Source organism: Ostrea edulis, chromosome 6, assembly GCF_947568905.1.
Source record: "Ostrea edulis chromosome 6, xbOstEdul1.1, whole genome shotgun sequence".
Lineage (NCBI taxonomy): Eukaryota > Metazoa > Mollusca > Bivalvia > Ostreida > Ostreidae > Ostrea > Ostrea edulis.
The window spans coordinates 45,622,252-45,642,302 of NC_079169.1; the positions used below are offsets into that span (position 1 = coordinate 45,622,252).

General features: G+C 35.1%; 1 protein-coding gene across 1 annotated transcript in view; it reads left to right on the plus strand.

Moving 5' to 3' along the window:
- The window catches only part of LOC125647202 (uncharacterized), a 69,115-nt gene that overhangs the window by 44,216 nt on the left and 4,848 nt on the right, over positions 1-20,051 (plus strand). Inside the window, 7 exon segments of the mRNA XM_056139786.1 lie at positions 563-602; positions 1,353-1,381; positions 3,440-3,514; positions 4,775-4,846; positions 12,043-12,104; positions 12,657-12,759; positions 13,833-14,018. Coding sequence (XP_055995761.1) covers positions 563-602; positions 1,353-1,381; positions 3,440-3,514; positions 4,775-4,846; positions 12,043-12,104; positions 12,657-12,759; positions 13,833-14,018 — 567 coding nt within the window.

The following is a 20,051-nucleotide window of genomic DNA, read 5'->3' on the forward strand; positions in this document are numbered from 1 at the left end:
TTACTTGAGTATATATAGGGAATTTGAAAATAAATATTATCACTAGTAACAGGGCCACGCTAAATCATATTGATATGCAAATGTTATGAATTTTGGGTGTTTTTTCATTTACCCTGGGCTTAGGATGGAGCTAAAATCATGGGAAAAAAGTATTTTATAAAAATCTTCTCCAGAACAACGAGGCAATGTTAGTCATTGATTTAGAGGCGTCGCCTTGTTGTTTGGATTGAAGGTCAGTCAAATCACAATCCCATGCAACTGGGTTGGGGTCAAAATCTATCAAGAGATTATAGAGGGAAAAGATCTTTTAAAAATCTTCCTCTAGAGAACAGGAGGGCAAAGGTGACTCAGGTGAGCATCATTGGCCATGGGCCTCTTATTGATGTTTTTGTTCTGAATACCCAATGACGGAACCCAGTGAAAGTCTGCAACTTTAGCAACATAGGCTGCCTGAATGGTTTGCACCAGTGACCAGACACTCAAGTATCTAAAAAATGTATAAAGAAACTGCATCCTGACTGAAGAGACTACATGGTGTACAATATCTTTTTGTGTTTTGTAGGTTGGTGCAATCAAAAGTGGGGATACCGTGCTTATTACAGGTACAGAATTTCTGTTGGTCAAGCTTAAAATGCTTATTACTAGACAAGCTTAAAGTGCTTATTACTGGACAATACTGGCACAAAATTCCCATGGTATGAAATTCCTATTGGTCAAACTTATTTTAAAGGGGCATGGACATGATTTGAACTGAAAATTTTCAAATTTTATTTTCTATATCTTAGATGTTTACAATGCTTAACCAAGGTATTTTTAATGTCAGCAAAATTTGAATGTCAGACGTTCAGTTACAAGTGAGATACAGCACTCACAATTCTTTGTTATGTAAACAAGATTTGTGCCATGTTTTTGTTTACATATACATATGCATATTGCTTAATAGAAAATATTATGTTTAAAACAATATGAGATGTGCCAAACACTAGAATATGTTTGTGTTCAGAATTAAATTGTAAATTGAAAAATCTGCTATAAACGGAAATTTTGACAGTACATTTAATCTATGTAAACAAAAACATGGCATGAACCTTGTTTACATAACAAAGCATTGTCCATGTCCCTTCAAAGTGCTTATTACAGGCACAAAAAATTCATTTTGTATGCCGAGGTGAAGGGTCAGTTCACACATGCATGTATTTTCAAAAATTCAATTTATTTCTTAATTGTATTGTTCAGTTTCTCAGGGAATTTGAATTTGTGGATGTAAGTATACTTCAAAAAGAGCGAAATTAAGCCTCCACAAAAACTGATAAATTTACAGTGAGTTATGTTCAGACTGTTTATTCTTTCAGCTGCAGCCGGTGGAACAGGAATGTTGGCTGTAAGTTTTTCACTTCTTTATTACATGTATATACAATGCTTTCACATATTTCTGTATAAGAATCTTTTTACAAGAAAGATACTAAAATGTATCCTAAAGTTATTTTTGTCATTCATCAACTAAAGCAAACACTTCATAAGTAATATCACTAAATTTTATGGGAGCTCATCCATTTCTTATGGAGTGTAAGCCCTTCGGGGACCCAACATGCATATTACATATTTTAAGTTCTTTTGGTCAACCCTTATTTGCTGGATGTCAATCTTATTGAAATTAAATGTCGGATCCGCTCACATACTCGCATACATGCATGGATGCTTAATCATTTGTAAAATGCTGGAAGGAGGCCATTACATGAATTCATAGAGCAAATGTTACCGGGACATTTTCCAAGAATTAAGCAATTCCTACTTTGGATGCTAAGTTTCACCTACATCTTTCAAATAAGTGACAGGTTTTTAAGAATGACCAATAACCATACATTCATCAAACCAGTATTTACATGTAGAAAGGTAGGCATATATATCCTGTAGACTCAGAGATTTATTCTTAAATTTTCATGGTGTGAAAAAATTGTATATTTAAGTTTTAGATGACTTGAGTTACTCAGTTGATATTTTGTGTCACCATCATGTGTTAGGGGTTCTGACTCCAGGGTGGGCCCAAACTTGATATATAATGTTTATGAATAACATATTGTTTTTCCACTTCTCATACAAAGTTTGTCCTGACCTAACCTTTTTGTCTTTAGACATAGGCCTTTGATATTTGGTATGTGGGTATACCATGTGAAGGCAGTGTGTCACATGCCATTTTTGATGACCTTTGACCTAGACCTTTTATGAAAAGATCGAATGATAGAATTTGGGGGGGGGGGTGGGTCCAGAACATAACTTTCTTGTCTTTTAACATTAGCCTTTGATATTTGGTATGTCGGTAAGTTTGATTTACTATCATAAGTTCACTAAACTGTTCCTTGGCTAAAGCACATAATAGGTGACTCTTATGTACTATAACTCTCAAATTTCTGCTTTATAGATGATCCCTAAAAGCTATGGAAAATGGAAGGGAAGACATCAGTTTTAGTGTGCTAAAACCATTCTTCCTAGTTGATACTAAATTCAAACTAAATCAATATTTAAGGAGCAGGTACATGTAGCACCAAATTTGTAAATCAATATTTAGAAGGAGCAGGTACATGTAGCACCAAATTTGTAAATTTCGTGATCCCAGATGTAGGGGTTTTGGTTCCAGGGCGGAGCTAAAATTATAGTGATTTTATTGTCTTTATCGTTTGAATGACTTCTTTAATTTTTATGATACCAGATGTAAAAACTATATGCATATTTTAGGAAAGCAGAAAGGGATGTACCAATTATTGAATTTCACAATCCCTGGCTTCTAACTTTAAGACAGGTCAAGAATAATGATATTGTGTTAATTTTATAACATATATCATGTTAGTCTTTCAACAGTCTGGGCACTTTCGAAGGCATTTGTGTTTTAAGAACACCATTTGTGTTTTAAGAACATATCTTGTTTTGTATTGTTGCTGAATATTAGAAGTTAGCTTAGATATGTAGAACAGGAAGTTATATATTTTGCTGCCCTTATGTGCAGTGATACTTTTAGGCTGATAAGGTCTTCACGTGAACCTCTAGTTTTTGCTTGTGAAAGATTTATAAATTCATGGTGGCATCGGCTGGACATACCATGAAATCAGAGGAAATGAAGCCTCAGCCATGATTTTTTATTTTACAGTATGATGTTGTGTAGATGCACTGTGTGTGGCGTATATTTTCTGGATATTTTGCATTTTGTTATGTACATTGTATTATCAGGGAATAGATATTTTGAAGTTTTTTATTGAGTAACATATGTAATTTTAAAAAGTGAGCTAATGTAATCTTTGATAATGAATTGTGTTACCATCTACCATTAATGTTCATCATAATCACATAACATGTGTACTATATGAGGATTGTTTGTATGTACTGCTAAATCGCTTATTTTTATGGAGTTGGAATTTAATGGTTTGAAAAAAAAATTGTTGAATAGGTACAGTGGGCCAAGTTAGCAGGGTGCCATGTGATAGGAACTTGTTCAACAGATGCCAAAGTAGACTTTCTCAGGGTAGGTATTATATACCACATGTGATAGGAAATTGTTCAACAGATGCCAACATAGACTTTCTGAGGGTGGGCATGATATATACCATATTTATTATTTAAGGCATTGATCTATATGAATGATATTAGTACCAATGTTTTGCAGATTTTAGACTAAATGAATGTGGTTAATTGATTGCAAAAATTAGATTCATATTGGTTCAAACCAAAGAAAAACCTTACATGCAAGCGAATTTTTTGTTTGAAAGAGTTATATCCCCTTACCAAACAGATTTTTGCCTGGTGACCTGCAGATTTACATATTAATTTGAAATTTTTGCAATCTAATTAGAAGTAGATCTTTCATTCTCCAATCTTTTGAGATGTCACAGTATATCAAAAGCTTGGGGCATGAAAGATCTAATCAGATTGTGATAGGCAAACATTGATCATATGACTGAGATATCGTGCCACGAGGCTCTACAATAGTACATCATAGTAGTGATGAGATCATAGCCTATTAATGTACTGTGTAATGTGGTGTAGTAGCATATGATGTCACACCTAGGTACATACTGTGATATTGTTATGATGTAATGTCACAATGATAATCTTCTAAACTCAGGTGAATTAGAAATTGCTAGGGCATGGTTTGGGGCTCTATTAAAGTTTTGCACAAATTTCTCTGCCAATTCACCTCTGACCTGATGAAATGCTCACATGTTAAATGTTATTTGCATAATTCTTTTGGAATCTAGAATATTAATAAGCATTGCAGGCACTGTGCAAGTATATTTGATGATAATAGGCAGTTATACATGCAGTAGTGAGAGTGCACAAAGTTGAATGCCTCCTCGTGGGTTCGACATGGAAGTCAGTTGAAGTACTTCATATTGCCACAGCATATTAAGGATAAGCTGGATATTGGCAGGGAAAAAATATTTGTCAATGAATTGGTCTCATACTTGGTACATGTATAATCTTAATATAGGAAACCCTCTATATGTTTAAGAGTTTCCTTTTGAAATATTTCAATAAAACGTACTTTTGCCATAAACTTCAATGTAAACTTCCAGGTGAATTAAATCAAGCAGTAATCAAAATTTTGTAAATTCTTATGGTGAATTATTTTATTTCTTTATTTTTTGGTAAAATCTTTAAAATAATACAATAATTACAAAAATCCCACCATCCATTTATTAAATATGAAATGTGAATGTTCTACATTGAATGCCTTTATCTGTAAACATATCTGTGGTGACTGTGCACTTTTTTTTCAATACAGAAAATTGGTTGTGATCGTCCCATTAACTACAAGAAAGAAAATTTGAAGGAAGTCCTTAAAACTGAATATAAGGTAATCATATTATGCATGGATTAGATTAAATATCATTTTCTCGACCATTTAATTCATAAACAATATTATGGAGATTGATTGCATGTACTATAGTCATATCTCATTGAATCTCATGCCTCGTTATACCCCCGCAACTTGTTGCGGGGGGGGGGGGGGGGGGGGGGGGGTATACTGGAATCGGGTTGTCCGTCTGTCTGTCCGTCCGTCCATCCGTCCGTCCGTCTGTAGACGCAATGGTTTCCGGACTCTAAAGCATTATCCTTTCCACCTACCGTCACCATATCATATATATGGACTACCCATGGGATGAAGATGTTCCCTATCGATTTTGGGGTCAAAAGGTCAAAGGTCAAGCGCACTGGACATCGAAGTAGTAATATGGTTTCCGGGCTCTAAAGGGTTATCCTTTCCACCTACAGTCACCATATCATACATATGGACTACCCATGGGATGAAGATGTTCCCTATTGATTTTGGGGTCAAAAGGTCAAAGGTCAAGTGCACTGGACATCGAAGTAGTAATATGGTTTCCGGGCTTTAAAGGGTTATCCTTTCCACCTACAGTCACCATATCATACATATGGACTACCCATGGGATGAAGATGTTCCCTATCGATTTTGGAGTCAAAAGGTCAAAGGTCAAGCGCACTGGACATCGAAGTAGCAATATGGTTTCCGGGCTCTAAAGCGTTATCCTTTCCACCTACAGTCACCATATCATACATATGGACTACCCATGGGATGAAGATGTTCCCTATTGATTTTGGGGTCAAAAGGTCAAAGGTCAAGCGCACTGGACATCGAGGTAGCAATATGGTTTCAGGGCTCTAAAGCGTTATCCTTTCCACCTACAGTAACCATATCATACATATGGACTACCCATGGGATGAAGATGTTCCCTATTGATTTTGGGGTCAAAAGGTCAAAGGTCAAGTGCACTGGACATCGAAGTAGCAATATGGTTTCCAGGCTCTAAAGCGTTATCCTTTCCACCTACAGTCACCATATCATACATATGGACTACCCATGGGATGAAGATGTTCCCTATCAATTTTAGGGTCAAAAGGTCAAAGGTCATGCGCACTGGACATCGAAGTAGCAATATGGTTTCCATTTAAATTCTTTAATGGCTTTTTTCATCGCATGGAGATGCTGTGTTCCTAGATACCTTTTGGATCATAATACTGAAGTTTTACCTATTACCTACACCCTTTGGGAGATTGGGGTAAGCGGGGGGTATTCTTAGTGAGCATTACTCACAGTACCTCTTGTTCACACGAAGAATTTAATTCACATTAAAAGTAAGTTAATGCGAATTAAATCTGAACGGCATTCACACAGAGATTTTAATGCACATTAGTTTACTCTGAATTAAAATTTATGTCGGGACTTAATGCGAATTAAATTTACTTCGCATTAGCTCCGTGTGAACGCAAAGCGAAGCTAATTCGCATTATATGTACACGCATGCGTAATGGCAAAGGGTCACATGCATCATACCCGTGGTCAGCTATATAATTATGTTAATAGTGTTAGTTTTGTGCGAAAAATTAATCAAAATGATAATAATCACTAAAAAAAACATGTACTGTACAAACAGCATGTCATTAGATAATGTCAGCCATAAATCTGTGCTCTGCATAGGCATATTTAGTAATACATATGGAAGGAATTGCTTTAAACTAAGACAAAAATGTTTTAAATTTAATTAGTGATAATATGATTTTTTTTTTTACATTTTTTTTTAAAAGCAAATATGCCACTCATTGTTATTTTTTTATACTATATGACATCATAGTAGACTGATAATACGTATTAGTAATTAAAAATTATGTCACAACAGTAGTCATCGGAATGGTGAAAGAGACGTTCCGAGGTTTTAAAAACTGGGTTCACAAAGAAGCAATACATTGTCTAGAATGAATGCTGGTCGTCAGAGGAAATAACAAGTAATTTTTTGAGAACATATAGAAACAAACGCGACAAAACTCCTTGTGTGTAGATCAGTTACATGTACATTGTAAACATGTACACTATATATAGGCCTAGTGTTTTGAACAATGAATTCTGTACATCTACCCAATATTCATCAAAATATCTATAAAAATAATTTTCAATAATATAGTCTATCCTTTAATTCATTCCCCGCCCCCTTTAATTTAGAGATGCATACGAATTTAATGCGCATTAGTTTACTTCGCATTAAATATTACCGCTGTGTGAACGCTATTTAATGCGAAGTAAAATTTAATGCGCATCTGTGTGAACGAGGCATCAATGTCATCTTTCTGATTTGCATAACATGATGGTATAGTGAGCTTAATAAAGTATACCATGGTGCTAAAACAAAATGTTAGACCTTGAGAGTTTAAGGATGGATTTTAGTCATCATTCCCGCATATTATTAATATGATATGCACTATATATGCATTTATTTGGTATAAGTAAAATATTGAGAGAGAAAATCAGTCAAAGATTTCACATTTACATGTATTTCAAGGCTTTTTTGCCTTACAGCTCTTTTAAATTAGTGGAATTTGAAAAACAGCAATAACATAAATTGGCATTATGTTATTGTTGTTTTCAATATTCCCCTGAAGAGCTGTAAGGCAAAAAAGTCTTGGAATAAATGTGAAATCTTCAACTGAATTCCCTCTCTCTCTTTCTCCACCCACCCACACACACATATACATGTATATATAAGCACTAAGTTCCAACAACACCTGATACCTAGAAGTGTCGGATCCACAACATGGATACAAGGTCAAATACAAAAAAATTACACAAAACACTAAAATGACCAACGACACGAACAACCATATTGTCAAATTTTTAGGACGACCTGTCCCTTCTTAAGGACAAACAAAAAGAATTACATAATGCGGCCAATATTAACAGAGAATAATAACAAAACAACAAAAACTACATATAAATACACCTAGTACTACAACGACACTAATCTGGTGTTTAGGCTTGCCATTCAATGTTAAAGGTGGTGCAAAATAGCACATGTCCTATTCATCCAAAGAGCTGGGTTTTTTTTTTACTATTTATCAATTTTTTTCTTAATGCATAGTTAAAGTTAAAATAGAATCTCTCCAGGTACAAGTTAACTTTACTATTTATCAACATAATATGGTTAGCTCATTCCACCTGAGATTTATTATACCCCCCGCAACAAGTTGTGGGGGGTATACTGGAATCGGGTTGTCCGTCCGTCTGTAGACGCAATGGTTTCCGGGCTCTAAAGCATTATCCTTTCCACCTACCGTCACCATATCATATATATGGACTACCCATGGGATGAAGATGTTCCCTATCGATTTTGGGGTCAAAAGGTCAAAGGTCAAGCGCACTGGACATCGAAGTAGCAATATGGTTTCCGGGCTCTAAAGCGTTATCCTTTCCACCTACAGTCACCATATCATACATATGGACTACCCATGGGATGAAGATGTTCCCTATGGATTTTGGGGTCAAAAGGTCAAAGGTCACGTGCACTGGACATCGAAGTAGCAATATGGTTTCCGGGCTCTAAAGCGTTATCCTTTCCACTTACAGTCACCATATCATACATATGGACTACCCATGGGATGAAGATGTTCCCTATTGATTTTGGGGTCAAAAGGTCAAAGGTCAAGCACACTGGACATCGAAGTAGCAATATGGTTTCCTGGCTCTAAAGCGTTATCCTTTCCACCTACAGTCACCATATCATACATATGGACTACCCATGGGATGAAGATGTTCCCTATGGATTTTGGGGTCAAAAGGTCAAAGGTCACGCGCACTGGACATCGAAGTAGCAATATGGTTTCCGGGTTCTAAAGCGTTATCCTTTCCACCTACAGTCATCATATCATACATATGGACTACCCATGGGATGAAGATGTTCCCTATGGATTTTGGGGTCAAAAGGTCAAAGGTCACACGCACTGGACATCGAAGTAGCAATATGGTTCGGTTTGTCATGCCATTTGTTTTTTACACTCAGAAAAGAGGTAGTTTATACCTATTACCAACACCCTTTGGGAGATTGGGGTAAGCGGGGGGTATTCTTAGTGAGCATTGCTCACAGTACCTCTTGTTTAGGCTATTATTACTTTGTACATTGTGGATCAGCTCTTCTTCAGCTAATCTGCGATGTAAATACGTTTGTAGATTAGTGTAGTTGTAGTGCTAGATGTATTTATATGTAGTTTTTGTTATTATTCTCTGTTAATATTGGCTACATTATGTAATTCTTTTTGTTTGTCCTAAAGAAGGGACAGGTCATCCCGGAAATTTGACAATCTGGTTGTTCTTGTCATTGGTCATTTTAAATTATGCTTGGTTTTATCGAATTTCAAGGTCCTTTAGTATGAAAAGATTATGACCTTGAACTCACCTTGACACAAAAGCAAGAACCAAAAAACATTTTATACTTGTCAGGTACAAAATATCACCTCTCACCATGAATTTATAAAACATGTATGCAGCTATTCAAATGAATGGTTGATGTCTTGCAGAGAACAATATTTATGTACATGTACACTAAAAGACTGATTGACTGTAATTGATGTTTTGCATGCAAGTTAGTAATAATGTTGTTGATATTTTATCTCTCATTATTTGGGCTGTTTTCCAACAGAGTGAATGAATAATTGAAATAATAGTTTAAGGTAAAGCATATTGGCAAGCAAAACATGCATATTGGAACAGTGCATTGATCCACTTTTATCACTGAGATTATGTACTTAGTCTAGAATGAAGAATATCAAGGTAACAATATCAAATTGATGAAATAAATGTCTACATGTATATTCAATTTGATTAAAGGGGTGGGGCATTAGCTGTGAAAATGATGGTAACCATTTTCCCCCTCAAAATCTCTCAATGGCATAGGAATATACATATGTATATTGTTGACTAATAAAAACATTTATATTGTACAAATAGAAGAGAAACCTAATAAAAACATTTATATTGTACAAAAACAAGAGAAATCTAATAAAAACATTTATATTGTACAAAAACAAGAGAAACCTAATAAAAACATTTATATTGTACAAAAACAAGAGAAACCTAATAAAACTGTTAGATAACCGCTTTTAGTGAAAAGAAATATATATAGGAAGAATTATTGTCTTGCAAGACAAAAATTATTTTATCTCCAAAATCACATATTCATGTGCCTGTTTTGAGGTTTTGAAATAATTAAATACTGGTGTTATTACTAAAATATATAATATAGAGGAATTTTCATTGAATTAAACTTTTGGTGACAAAATGACAGACCCCATGTAATATTAAAGTTTTCATTTCTTTCCTAACTTTACACACTATAATTCTATTGAAATTGACGGTAAAATTTATTCTTTAAAAAAATTCAGTTTCGACTGTTTTGTATGAATTTTCCGAAGGGAAATCTCTCAACACATTTAGTTTCATAGCATCTTAGGTCAAAGAAAATTCACCTTTATGATATGGAACTGCCAAGAATAGGTTGGTTGGTTTGAAGTTTGAGAATTTTTCACTTGTATAAAGATGTCACCAGCTTTAGTTAAAATGCCACAAACTCATTGGTAATTATGATGATGGTGGGCTAATTATGGTTCACTTACCCTCTTTTATTTCATATATCAAATTAAAATGGGTTAAAAGGTACCTGACCAAATTTGAAGGTGCCTGGCAGCATATTTGTTACGATGCATTTTTAATCTTAAGAATATAGATTTTATTTTTATTTATCAAAAGAAAAACTTCAAATGTTTGTGATTTTCATTGATAATGATTTTTGGAGAGATGTTATTTAAAGCATTAGTAAAGGTTAAGGAAAGTCCTAACATGTATCAACCTACTTGTGCTTATAGATATTTAAAAATTTTACTGTGTACAAAAGTGGGCACTATACAAAATGGGTAACCGTTGATAATGGTATAAAAAACTTAGAGGACCTGGTGTCTGAACATGGAAACATGTTTTAATGAAATAAAAGGAGTGCTTGGTACTAATAACTTTTTAGACTATATTTTCATGTGATATCAAAAATATCTTCAAAAGTCAAAAGAGATATTATTGCATTAAAAGAAGGTAGAATTTATGAAAATAATGAACATATTGAAATTTGTATAATCGTACAAAAATTGTTGTCAACCTATTTTAAATTTTTATATCTAATTTTGAAAGGATAGGGGTTTACAGCCCCAACCTCTAAAAAGTGTAAGTGGGAAACTTTACCACTAGATGAACCCATTTCAGGAAAAGACGGAATTTAATTTTGTAAATGCATCATTATGTACAAAAGAGACAAAAATAATTTACTTTTAATACCGAATACTGATGAATTACATTGCCACCATCTCCTTTCTTCACAAAATTAAAATTTCAGACAATAATTTAATTGTGTTTATTTTGTAATTGTGAAGCAGGAACAATAATTCACATATTTTATGATTGTGTATATGCCAACTTATTTTGGAATGATTTTAAGCAATGGTTTGATGCAATTGGAAATGGTTATAAAATTTCAAGAAGAATACTAGTCTTATTTGGTACGTAATACAGAAGGAAGCTGTTTAGAAAATTGAATTGTCTTGTGTTGGTCCAGGGTCTGGACACACTACCTGTATTCCCTTACTGAGTTAATGATGATAAGATGCGGTACGATCTTCGCTAGTAGTAGTATAGTTAAAGATATAAGCTGACGATTCAGTGATATGGAGTTGGATTTTACTTTCTAGTATTTTATATTCATCAAACTTAACACAATTCTTATAATAATGATATTTCCTATAAATGAAATAATCACTTGCCCCATTGGGCAAGTGTGTATTGAGTTTCACTTGTCCTCCCTGGGTTTTCACTTGCCTTGGGCAATCGGACAACTGTTAGTGTTGATCCCTGATATATTTTCCTATTTTTCTGCACTTCCAGTTGCACTATCTTTTACTATTATCCTAAACACATGGGACAGCTTTGCCCTAACTATATGTTAGTCTCTACTTTTGAATAGACCCCAAAAAAATTGCATGGAGTGGATCCCATTACCCAGGGAGGAAAATTGATGTAACTGTGCTCAATGATAGCTAGCATATATTACACTGTTGAATTTGAAAAATGATATATTTTTTTTAAATCATGTACATATATGCCTGTCATATTTTTTTCAAGTTGCTATTCTTTTAAAATGGTCATTTTTTATTAATTTATTTCAGAATGGTATTGATGTGGTATATGAATCCATCGGAGGTGAGGTGTTTGATATCTGTGTAAATAGGTATGTGCTCTCAGTATCGGAGGTGAGGTGTTTCACACCTGTGTAAATAGGTATGTGCTCTCAGTATCGGAGGTGAGGTGTTTCACACCTGTGTAAATAGGTATGTGCTCTCAGTCTCTAACATGTGTCTTGTAGCCTCGCTTAGATGAGAGTGTATTAACTAAATGAACCAAATAGCAAAACCTTTTATTATGAGTTTTGGAAATCTCAAAAGGAACTGTCCTAATACCTCCCACATAGCACATTGGATGGTGAGAAAGAGTGAATTTGTGCTCATTAAAGAATAAAAGGTTTACAAGATATACATATGAACTCTAGAAAATGACAACATATAACACCATCCTCTTGTCAAGATGAAATAATGGATGGTTTTATATGTTGTCATTTTCTAGAGTGTATATGTATATCTTGAAAACCGTTTATTCTTTAATGCGCACAAATTCACTCTTTCTTACCATCCAATGTGCTATGTGGGAGGTATTAGGACAGTTTTAGTTTTTATGAATGTTGGTTATATGAATATAAGAAACATTATTTTTTGTCATTTTGTAGCTTGGCATTGAAAGGACGTCTGATTGTGATAGGGTTCATAGAGGGATACCAAACAGACCTTGGCTTCAAACCTTCCAGAACAATGGCCACAATACCTGTTAGGGTAAATGTTCATTTTAGTACATCAATCTAGATTATATGTACCAACAGTTTAGGTGAATGTTTTCAAATTGACATCATCATTACTGGAAATATTGCAAGCTATATTTGTAGTGAACAGGATTGCCAAACTTCCTTATTTTCTGAACCATCAGTAAGTGTTTTTCACACCAATGTGAAAAGCTGCCTTATTATGTCCTATTGATTTGGGAGGGGGGGGGGGATTATCAACATTTTTGGATCAATGTTATGATATAACTATTGTTGTAACTATAGCTTTGTTTCGCAACCCTTTCACATAATGCTTCGAATTCATCATGCACATCATGAAATCAACATTATACAAATTTTTAAAATTAGTGAGTAAATGACAAAAACATCCTGTTACTGTCCAATATTTTCCTTCTCAAGATGCTATTTTTATAAAGTTGAAATGAAGCTTTAATCATTTAATCTTTTGGGGAAATTTTGGTACCACTTCTTGAATTTTTGACAATTCATGTGGAAAAACACTGAGAGTGTCCTATAAAAAAGTTGAAGTAGTTGGTACTTATATGTAGATTGCAAGTACATGTATTTGAATACTCTAGCTAATTTAGAGAATAACAGGAGACCTAATTCCATTTTAATTTTTCAATCCTACATTTTCCTGACAAGATTTGAGAGTGTCTGTGCTATTAATGTATAGGTATACATTTCAACAATGAGAGGATATCTGTGCAGACACAATGTAGAGTTCAGGATTGGGGAGTGTCTAATGCTCATACATTATGTACAGCTCTGTGGCTGGTGGTGGCAATGATGATACAATTTATGACTCACAATCTGAGGGTGTCTACATAAATACTAATGCAATGTACAGTGAAACTAATGTCTTATCCACAAATTGTGCAATTTGAAATGTGTAAATTGTAGACATTTTTCAGTACCACTCATAGAATTGAATTCTATGATTAAAGATGCTCTGGGTTCCATGAGATGTTGTTCTACAATTTTTTCTTTGTAACAAGTATGTTCAGATTAGACAAGTTTCACTGTAACAGGGTTTTAAACAACTAGTCCTCTTGTTTTCCTCAGTTACTTAATAAATCAGCAAGCATTAGAGGATTCTTCATGGAGCACTTCATGTCTGATATACCTCAGTATATCAGTAAAATGATTAAGTTGCAGCAAGAGGGAAAACTGCAGAGCTTTGTGGATATAGGTGAAAGAACAGAAAAGGGGCCATTCAAAGGCTTAGAAAGCATTTGTGATGCAGTTGAGGTATGTTGAAAATCACTGAGATGTGTTTTATTATTATGTACATTATAAGTACAAGTGTACCTAACCCCTGTATGTTTATCTAGAGCAGAGATTGTGAACACAAAGTAGAGATATATGTCCAGGTGTTGCATGACTGCATACAGCCCTAATCCAAGAAATTCAATGAAATTTTCAGTTAAAAGAAGTATTGTAAATGTTTGAATTATTGTTGGCATGAGAATTATTGCATAAAATGGAGAAATGACAGGAAATTGTGGAAGTAAGGGTGTATTTCAAATGAATAATCTAATTCACTGCAGATCACTAACAGTATATATAATTTTGTTAAAGATATACACATATGACCTATAAAAGCAATTCGACCCTATCTATTTTTTAAAATGTTTTTTATCCTTGTTTGGAATTAATTTTCAAATATTGGTGGGTATTTGTCTGAAATCAATTAATATATACAAGGGTTGTCCCAAAAAGTCGTAGACAATATTAATAATTTTCAAAATGCACATGAAATCCAAAAGATTTTTACATGACAAAATTTTTACTTATTCTAAACAAAAATGTAAAATTTGAAAGTAATAAAAAGGGTAAATGAGATGTTATCAAGTAAAAATAGATCAATATGCATTGTTGGTGCACGTACAAAAATAAGTACCGGTAGATATTTTTTGTACCACTTAATTAGATGAAAGCAAACAGTTTCATATTATATACCATATAAGCAGAATTTTTAGTGAGGATTTAATTTTGGCATTATTAGCGAAGGTGTTCAGATGGCTAAAATTGAATATCGCTAACAATTTATTTCATATCGTAGGTAATAGTTATCTTTCTTGAAATTATAAAGTTGCTAGAATTAGCTTTTGCTAAATATATATACCCATTTTTATGGAAAAATCACTAAATTTGTGTCTGGCTAAAAATTCCACTTATACAGTATATCGCATTCAAATTTATACATGCATCAATAGAATCAGTGATGTTTTCCATGAAAAAATGGTTTTACAACCGCAGGATGTCACAGACAGCAGAGAAGTGATGTTATTTTTAAACGAAACTGTAGCGAAATTTTCAAGATATGACGACGTCAACTGCATTCTCAGCGTACAAGAAATCATAAAGTAATTGTGTTATTGTGGTTTGACCCCCATTCAAACAAATCGGGAGATAAAAATCACATCAGATCACTGAAATGTTAGCAGGGTGCTAGTGTTTAAATGGCACAAGAGAGTTGTGGAGGAAGTGATATCAGAACCGAAGATGGGAATGCTAAAAACAGAAAATAAACGACAGCTTAATCCTGAAGGTAAAGGATGTCATGGATGAAGATGTTTACATGAAAACATGAAAGCTTCCTGACATAGTGCAGATTTAAGTTTGTAAAGATCATGACTCCCAGGGGTAGGGTCGGGCCACAATAGGGGATCATATTTTTATATTGCAAGGGGAATGCTGTCCAATATTTTTTAAAGGAGTTGTGGCCCTTGGACTTGATTTTTTCTATTCAAAATACTTTGTCTTCACAACCTCTCCTAAACCCTTTGGGGGATTTTGATGAAACTTAGTACAAAGAAAGATCACAATGTGGAGATGTGCAATATTACAAAGGGATTGCTGCACCACTATTTTTGAAGGAGTTAGGGCCCTTTGACTTAGATTTATTTTATGCAAGTACCTTGTCTTCACAACTCCTCTTAAACCCTTTGGATGTTTTCAATGAAACTTAGTACAAAGGAATATCACAATGTGTAAATGTGCATATTACAAGGGGAATGCGGTCCCATTATTTTTGAAGGAGTTACAGCCCTTGGACTTAGATTTATTTAACGCAAAATACATTTTTATTGCAACTCTGATGAAATTCTTTAATTTGTGGATAATCCTTTCTTACTTGTTCAAATTCTTGGGTCAATAGTGTATGCTGGCGTATCATGTACTGGTTTAGCGGTGCCCTATTTTTAAACATGCTGATATATAGGGAAAATCTTTTAAAAGTCCTCTCAAGAACCACTAACTAGGCCATAAGAATGAAGATTTACCTGAAAGCTTCCTGGTATAAAGTAAGCTCAAGTTCCTTCATTTCATGCCCGGTAGGGTTGAGCTACAAAAGGGGCTCAAAGTTTTACATGCTGATATATAGGAACATCATCTTCTCAAGAACGAATGGGCCAATTTCAACCAAACTTGTTACAAATCATTCTTGGGTGAAGGGGATTCAAGTTTGTTGAAATGAAGGGTCATGTCCCTTTCAAAGGGAAGATAATCACAAAAGTAGGGTTGGGTCATTTAAGAATCTTCTCAAGAACCACGGGGCCAGAAAAGCTGAAATTTACATGAAAGTTTCTTTATATAGTGGAGATTCAAGTTTGTTAAAATCATGACACCCAGGGGTAGGATGGGGCCACACTAGGGGATCAAAGATTTACATGCAAATATATGGGAACATATTTAAATGTCTTCTTCTCAAGAACCACTTGGCCATAAGAGTGGGAATTTTCCTTAAACCTTCCTGGTATAAAATAGATTCAAGTTTGTTCAGATCATGGCCCCCGGGGGTAGGATGGGGTCACAATAGGCTATCAAAGTTTTATATAGAAATATATACCAACGAATCTTTAAAATCTTTTCAAGAACCACCAAACCAGAAAAGTTTACATTTTACATGAAAGCTTCCTGACATAGTGCAGTTTTAAGGGAGGGGGGGGGGGGGGGGTTAGAGTGGGGCAACTAAAGGGAATAAATGTTTTACATACAAATATATAGGGAAAATCTTTAAAATTATTTTCCTCAAGAACCACTAGGCCAGAAAAGTTTATACTTACATGAAAGGTCCCTGATGTAGTGCAGGTTCAAGTTGGTAAAAAAAAATCATATACCCCGGGGATAGGATGGGGCCACAATAGGGGATCAAAGTTTTACATACAAATATATAGGGAAAATCTTCTCAAAAACCATTGGGTCAGAGAAGATTACATTTGCATGAAAGCTTCCTGACATAGTGCAGATTCAAGTTTGTTAACATCACTCCCCTTTGGGGTAGGTTGGGGCCACAATAGGAGATCAAAGTTTTACATACAAATATAAAGGGAAAATCTTTAAAAGTCTTCTTCTCAAGAACCAATGGGCCAGAAAAGTTTACATTTACTTGAAAGGTTGCTGACATAGTGCAGATTCAAGTTTTTAGAAATCATGGCCCCCAGGGGTAGGTTGGGGCCACAATAGGGATCAAAGTTTTAAATGCGAATATGTAGGGAAAATCTTTAAATATGGGCGAAGGTGACTCAGATGAGTGATGTGGCCCATGGGCCTCTTGTTTTATTTGTGTTTTATGTCATATGAACAGAGATATTATCATGAAACTTTGCACAGAAAAATACAAAATGATGCTTTTGAATTTCAAAAGAAAATTGATATTTTTTTTCTAACAAATGAATGAATTATTAACATTGTCTATGACATTTTGGGACATTAACCCTCGTAAACAGATAGTAAAATAGTAAGAGGACCAAATTAGGTTTCTCCTGCGTTTTGTGGGAAATGAATTGGTACTCTTTTACCATTACTTTATAGAGTGATTGGTTCCTTTGATTTTTTTGTTATTACAGTGATAATTACACTGGTAATAGTGGTTTTATGCTGACCTTTGACCCTTCACTGGGTGGGAGAACAGGTTTCACAACCTTTACTCACTAGTTGTCATGCAGACTTGCAGTTCCTCAACCGAATCTCTGTAAGATTACTCTTTTATGGGCATATGCTTTCATATCATATCATCTAATAAATCCACTGACATAGGCTCTACAAAAATTGTTCATGCACACAGAACCAAGTAACAAGATTTTGTTATTACATTAGATATATTGGTATTAATGTATAAATGTATTTCATTTCAGAAACTCTTTGACTTCAAAGATATTGATGATCCTTCATTTTCAATTTGATAAATCTCGTCCAATACTCTTTGAATCCTTTCATGAGTTATCAGCGCTTGAGCTTCTTATCTAGCAATTTTTGATAAAAACAATAAAAAAAACAACAAAATATTTGAGTAGTCTGGAAGCTTACCAATAGTGGAGAGATTAGTCAATGTTGTATTCTGAAAGAGGAGAGGGAAAATTGATTAGCATTATTTTTCTAAGCATTGATGTTGTAGGTAGTTTAACAAAATGGGCTGCTTATGTGTTAGCTTTGTCATGAAGATATTTCACTTTAATAATTGAAGAGAATTAATATTCTGTACACAGTATTGAAATATTGATTGACATTGGAGCTCCTTCATACCATATGGGAGTGAATAATTTATTTTCTAAACATGGTTAAATTAAGTGCATGCAGTTACAGTAAAACTCGATTATAAGAGGTCCCTAGGAGACTTTGATTTAATTCCTCTGGCTTTCATTATCCATACAATGAAGTTCTTTATATTTAGTACAAGGAAGTTCCTTTTATTAAAAAATAAACTTGAATATATTTCTGTCAGCAAAAACTTAATTCAGGATGCTTGATTTAAATCACGACAAGCATTCTAATTGTGTGGGAGTGAGTTCTGATTGTGTGGGAGTGGGTTCTGATTGTGTGAGAGTGAGTTCTGATTGTGTGGGAGTGGGTTCTGATTGTGTGGGAGTGGGTTCTGATTGTGTGGGAGTGAGTTCTGATTGTGTGGGTTCTGATTGTGTGGGAGTGAGTTCTGATTGTGTGGGAGTGGGTTCTGATTGTGTGGGAGTGAGTTCTGATTGTGTGGGAATGAGTTCTGATTGTGTGGGAGTGAGTTCTGATTGTGTGGGAGTGAGTTCTGATTGTGTGGGTTCTGATTGTGTGGGAGTGAGTTCTGATTGTGTGGGTTCTGATTGTGTGGGAGTGAGTTCTGATTGTGTGGGAGTGGGTTCTGATTGTGTGAGAGTGAGTTCTGATTGTGTGGGTTCTGATTGTGTGGGAGTGAGTTCTGATTGTGTGGGTTCTGATTGTGTGGGAGTGAGTTCTGATTGTGTGGGAGTGGGTTCTGATTGTGTGGGAGTGAGTTCTGATTGTGTGGGAATGAGTTCTGATTGTGTGGGAGTGAGTTCTGATTGTGTGGGAGTGAGTTCTGATTGTGTGGGTTCTGATTGTGTGGGAGTGAGTTCTGATTGTGTGGGTTCTGATTGTGTGGGAGTGAGTTCTGATTGTGTGGGAGTGGGTTCTGATTGTGTGGGAGTGAGTTCTGATTGTGTGAGAGTGAGTTCTGATTGTGTGGGTTCTGATTGTGTGGGAGTGAGTTCTGATTGTGTGGGAGTGAGTTCTGATTGTGTGGGAGTGGGTTCTGATTGTGTGGGAGTGAGTTCTGATTGTGTGAGAGTGAGTTCTGATTGTGTGGGAGTGGGTTCTGATTGTGTGGGTTCTGATTGTGTGGGAGTGAGTTCTGATTGTGTGGGAGTGAGTTCTGATTGTGTGGGAGTGAGTTCTGATTGTGTGGGTTCTGATTGTGTGGGAGTGAGTTCTGATTGTGTGGGAATGAGATCTGATTGTGTGGGAGTGGGTTCTGATTGTGTGGGAATGAGTTCTGATTGTGTGGGAGTGAGTTCTGATTGTGTGGGTTCTGATTGTGTGGGAGTGAGTTCTGATTGTGTGGGAGTGGGTTCTGATTGTGTGGGAGTGAGTTCTGATTGTGTGGGTTCTGATTGTGTGGGAGTGAGTTCTGATTGTGTGGGAGTGGGTTCTGATTGTGTGGGAGTGAGTTCTGATTGTGTGGGAATGAGATCTGATTGTGTGGGAGTGGGTTCTGATTGTGTGGGAATGAGTTCTGATTGTGTGCATGGGAGTGAGTTCTGATTGTGTGAGAGTGAGTTCTGATTGTGTGGGAGTGAATTCTGATTGTGTTGGGGGGGGGGGTCAAATATTTAAAAAATCTGTTCCTTCTCCCTCTTTTGATACCTACAGATTGGTTCCAATCACCCAACTGGGTGATTATCACTTAATCAGGGTATATGAAAATCACTTGTTGGGAAGACATTACTTTTCTATTCTTAGTGTGTAAGAGGGATAATGCTTTTTGCGCTATAC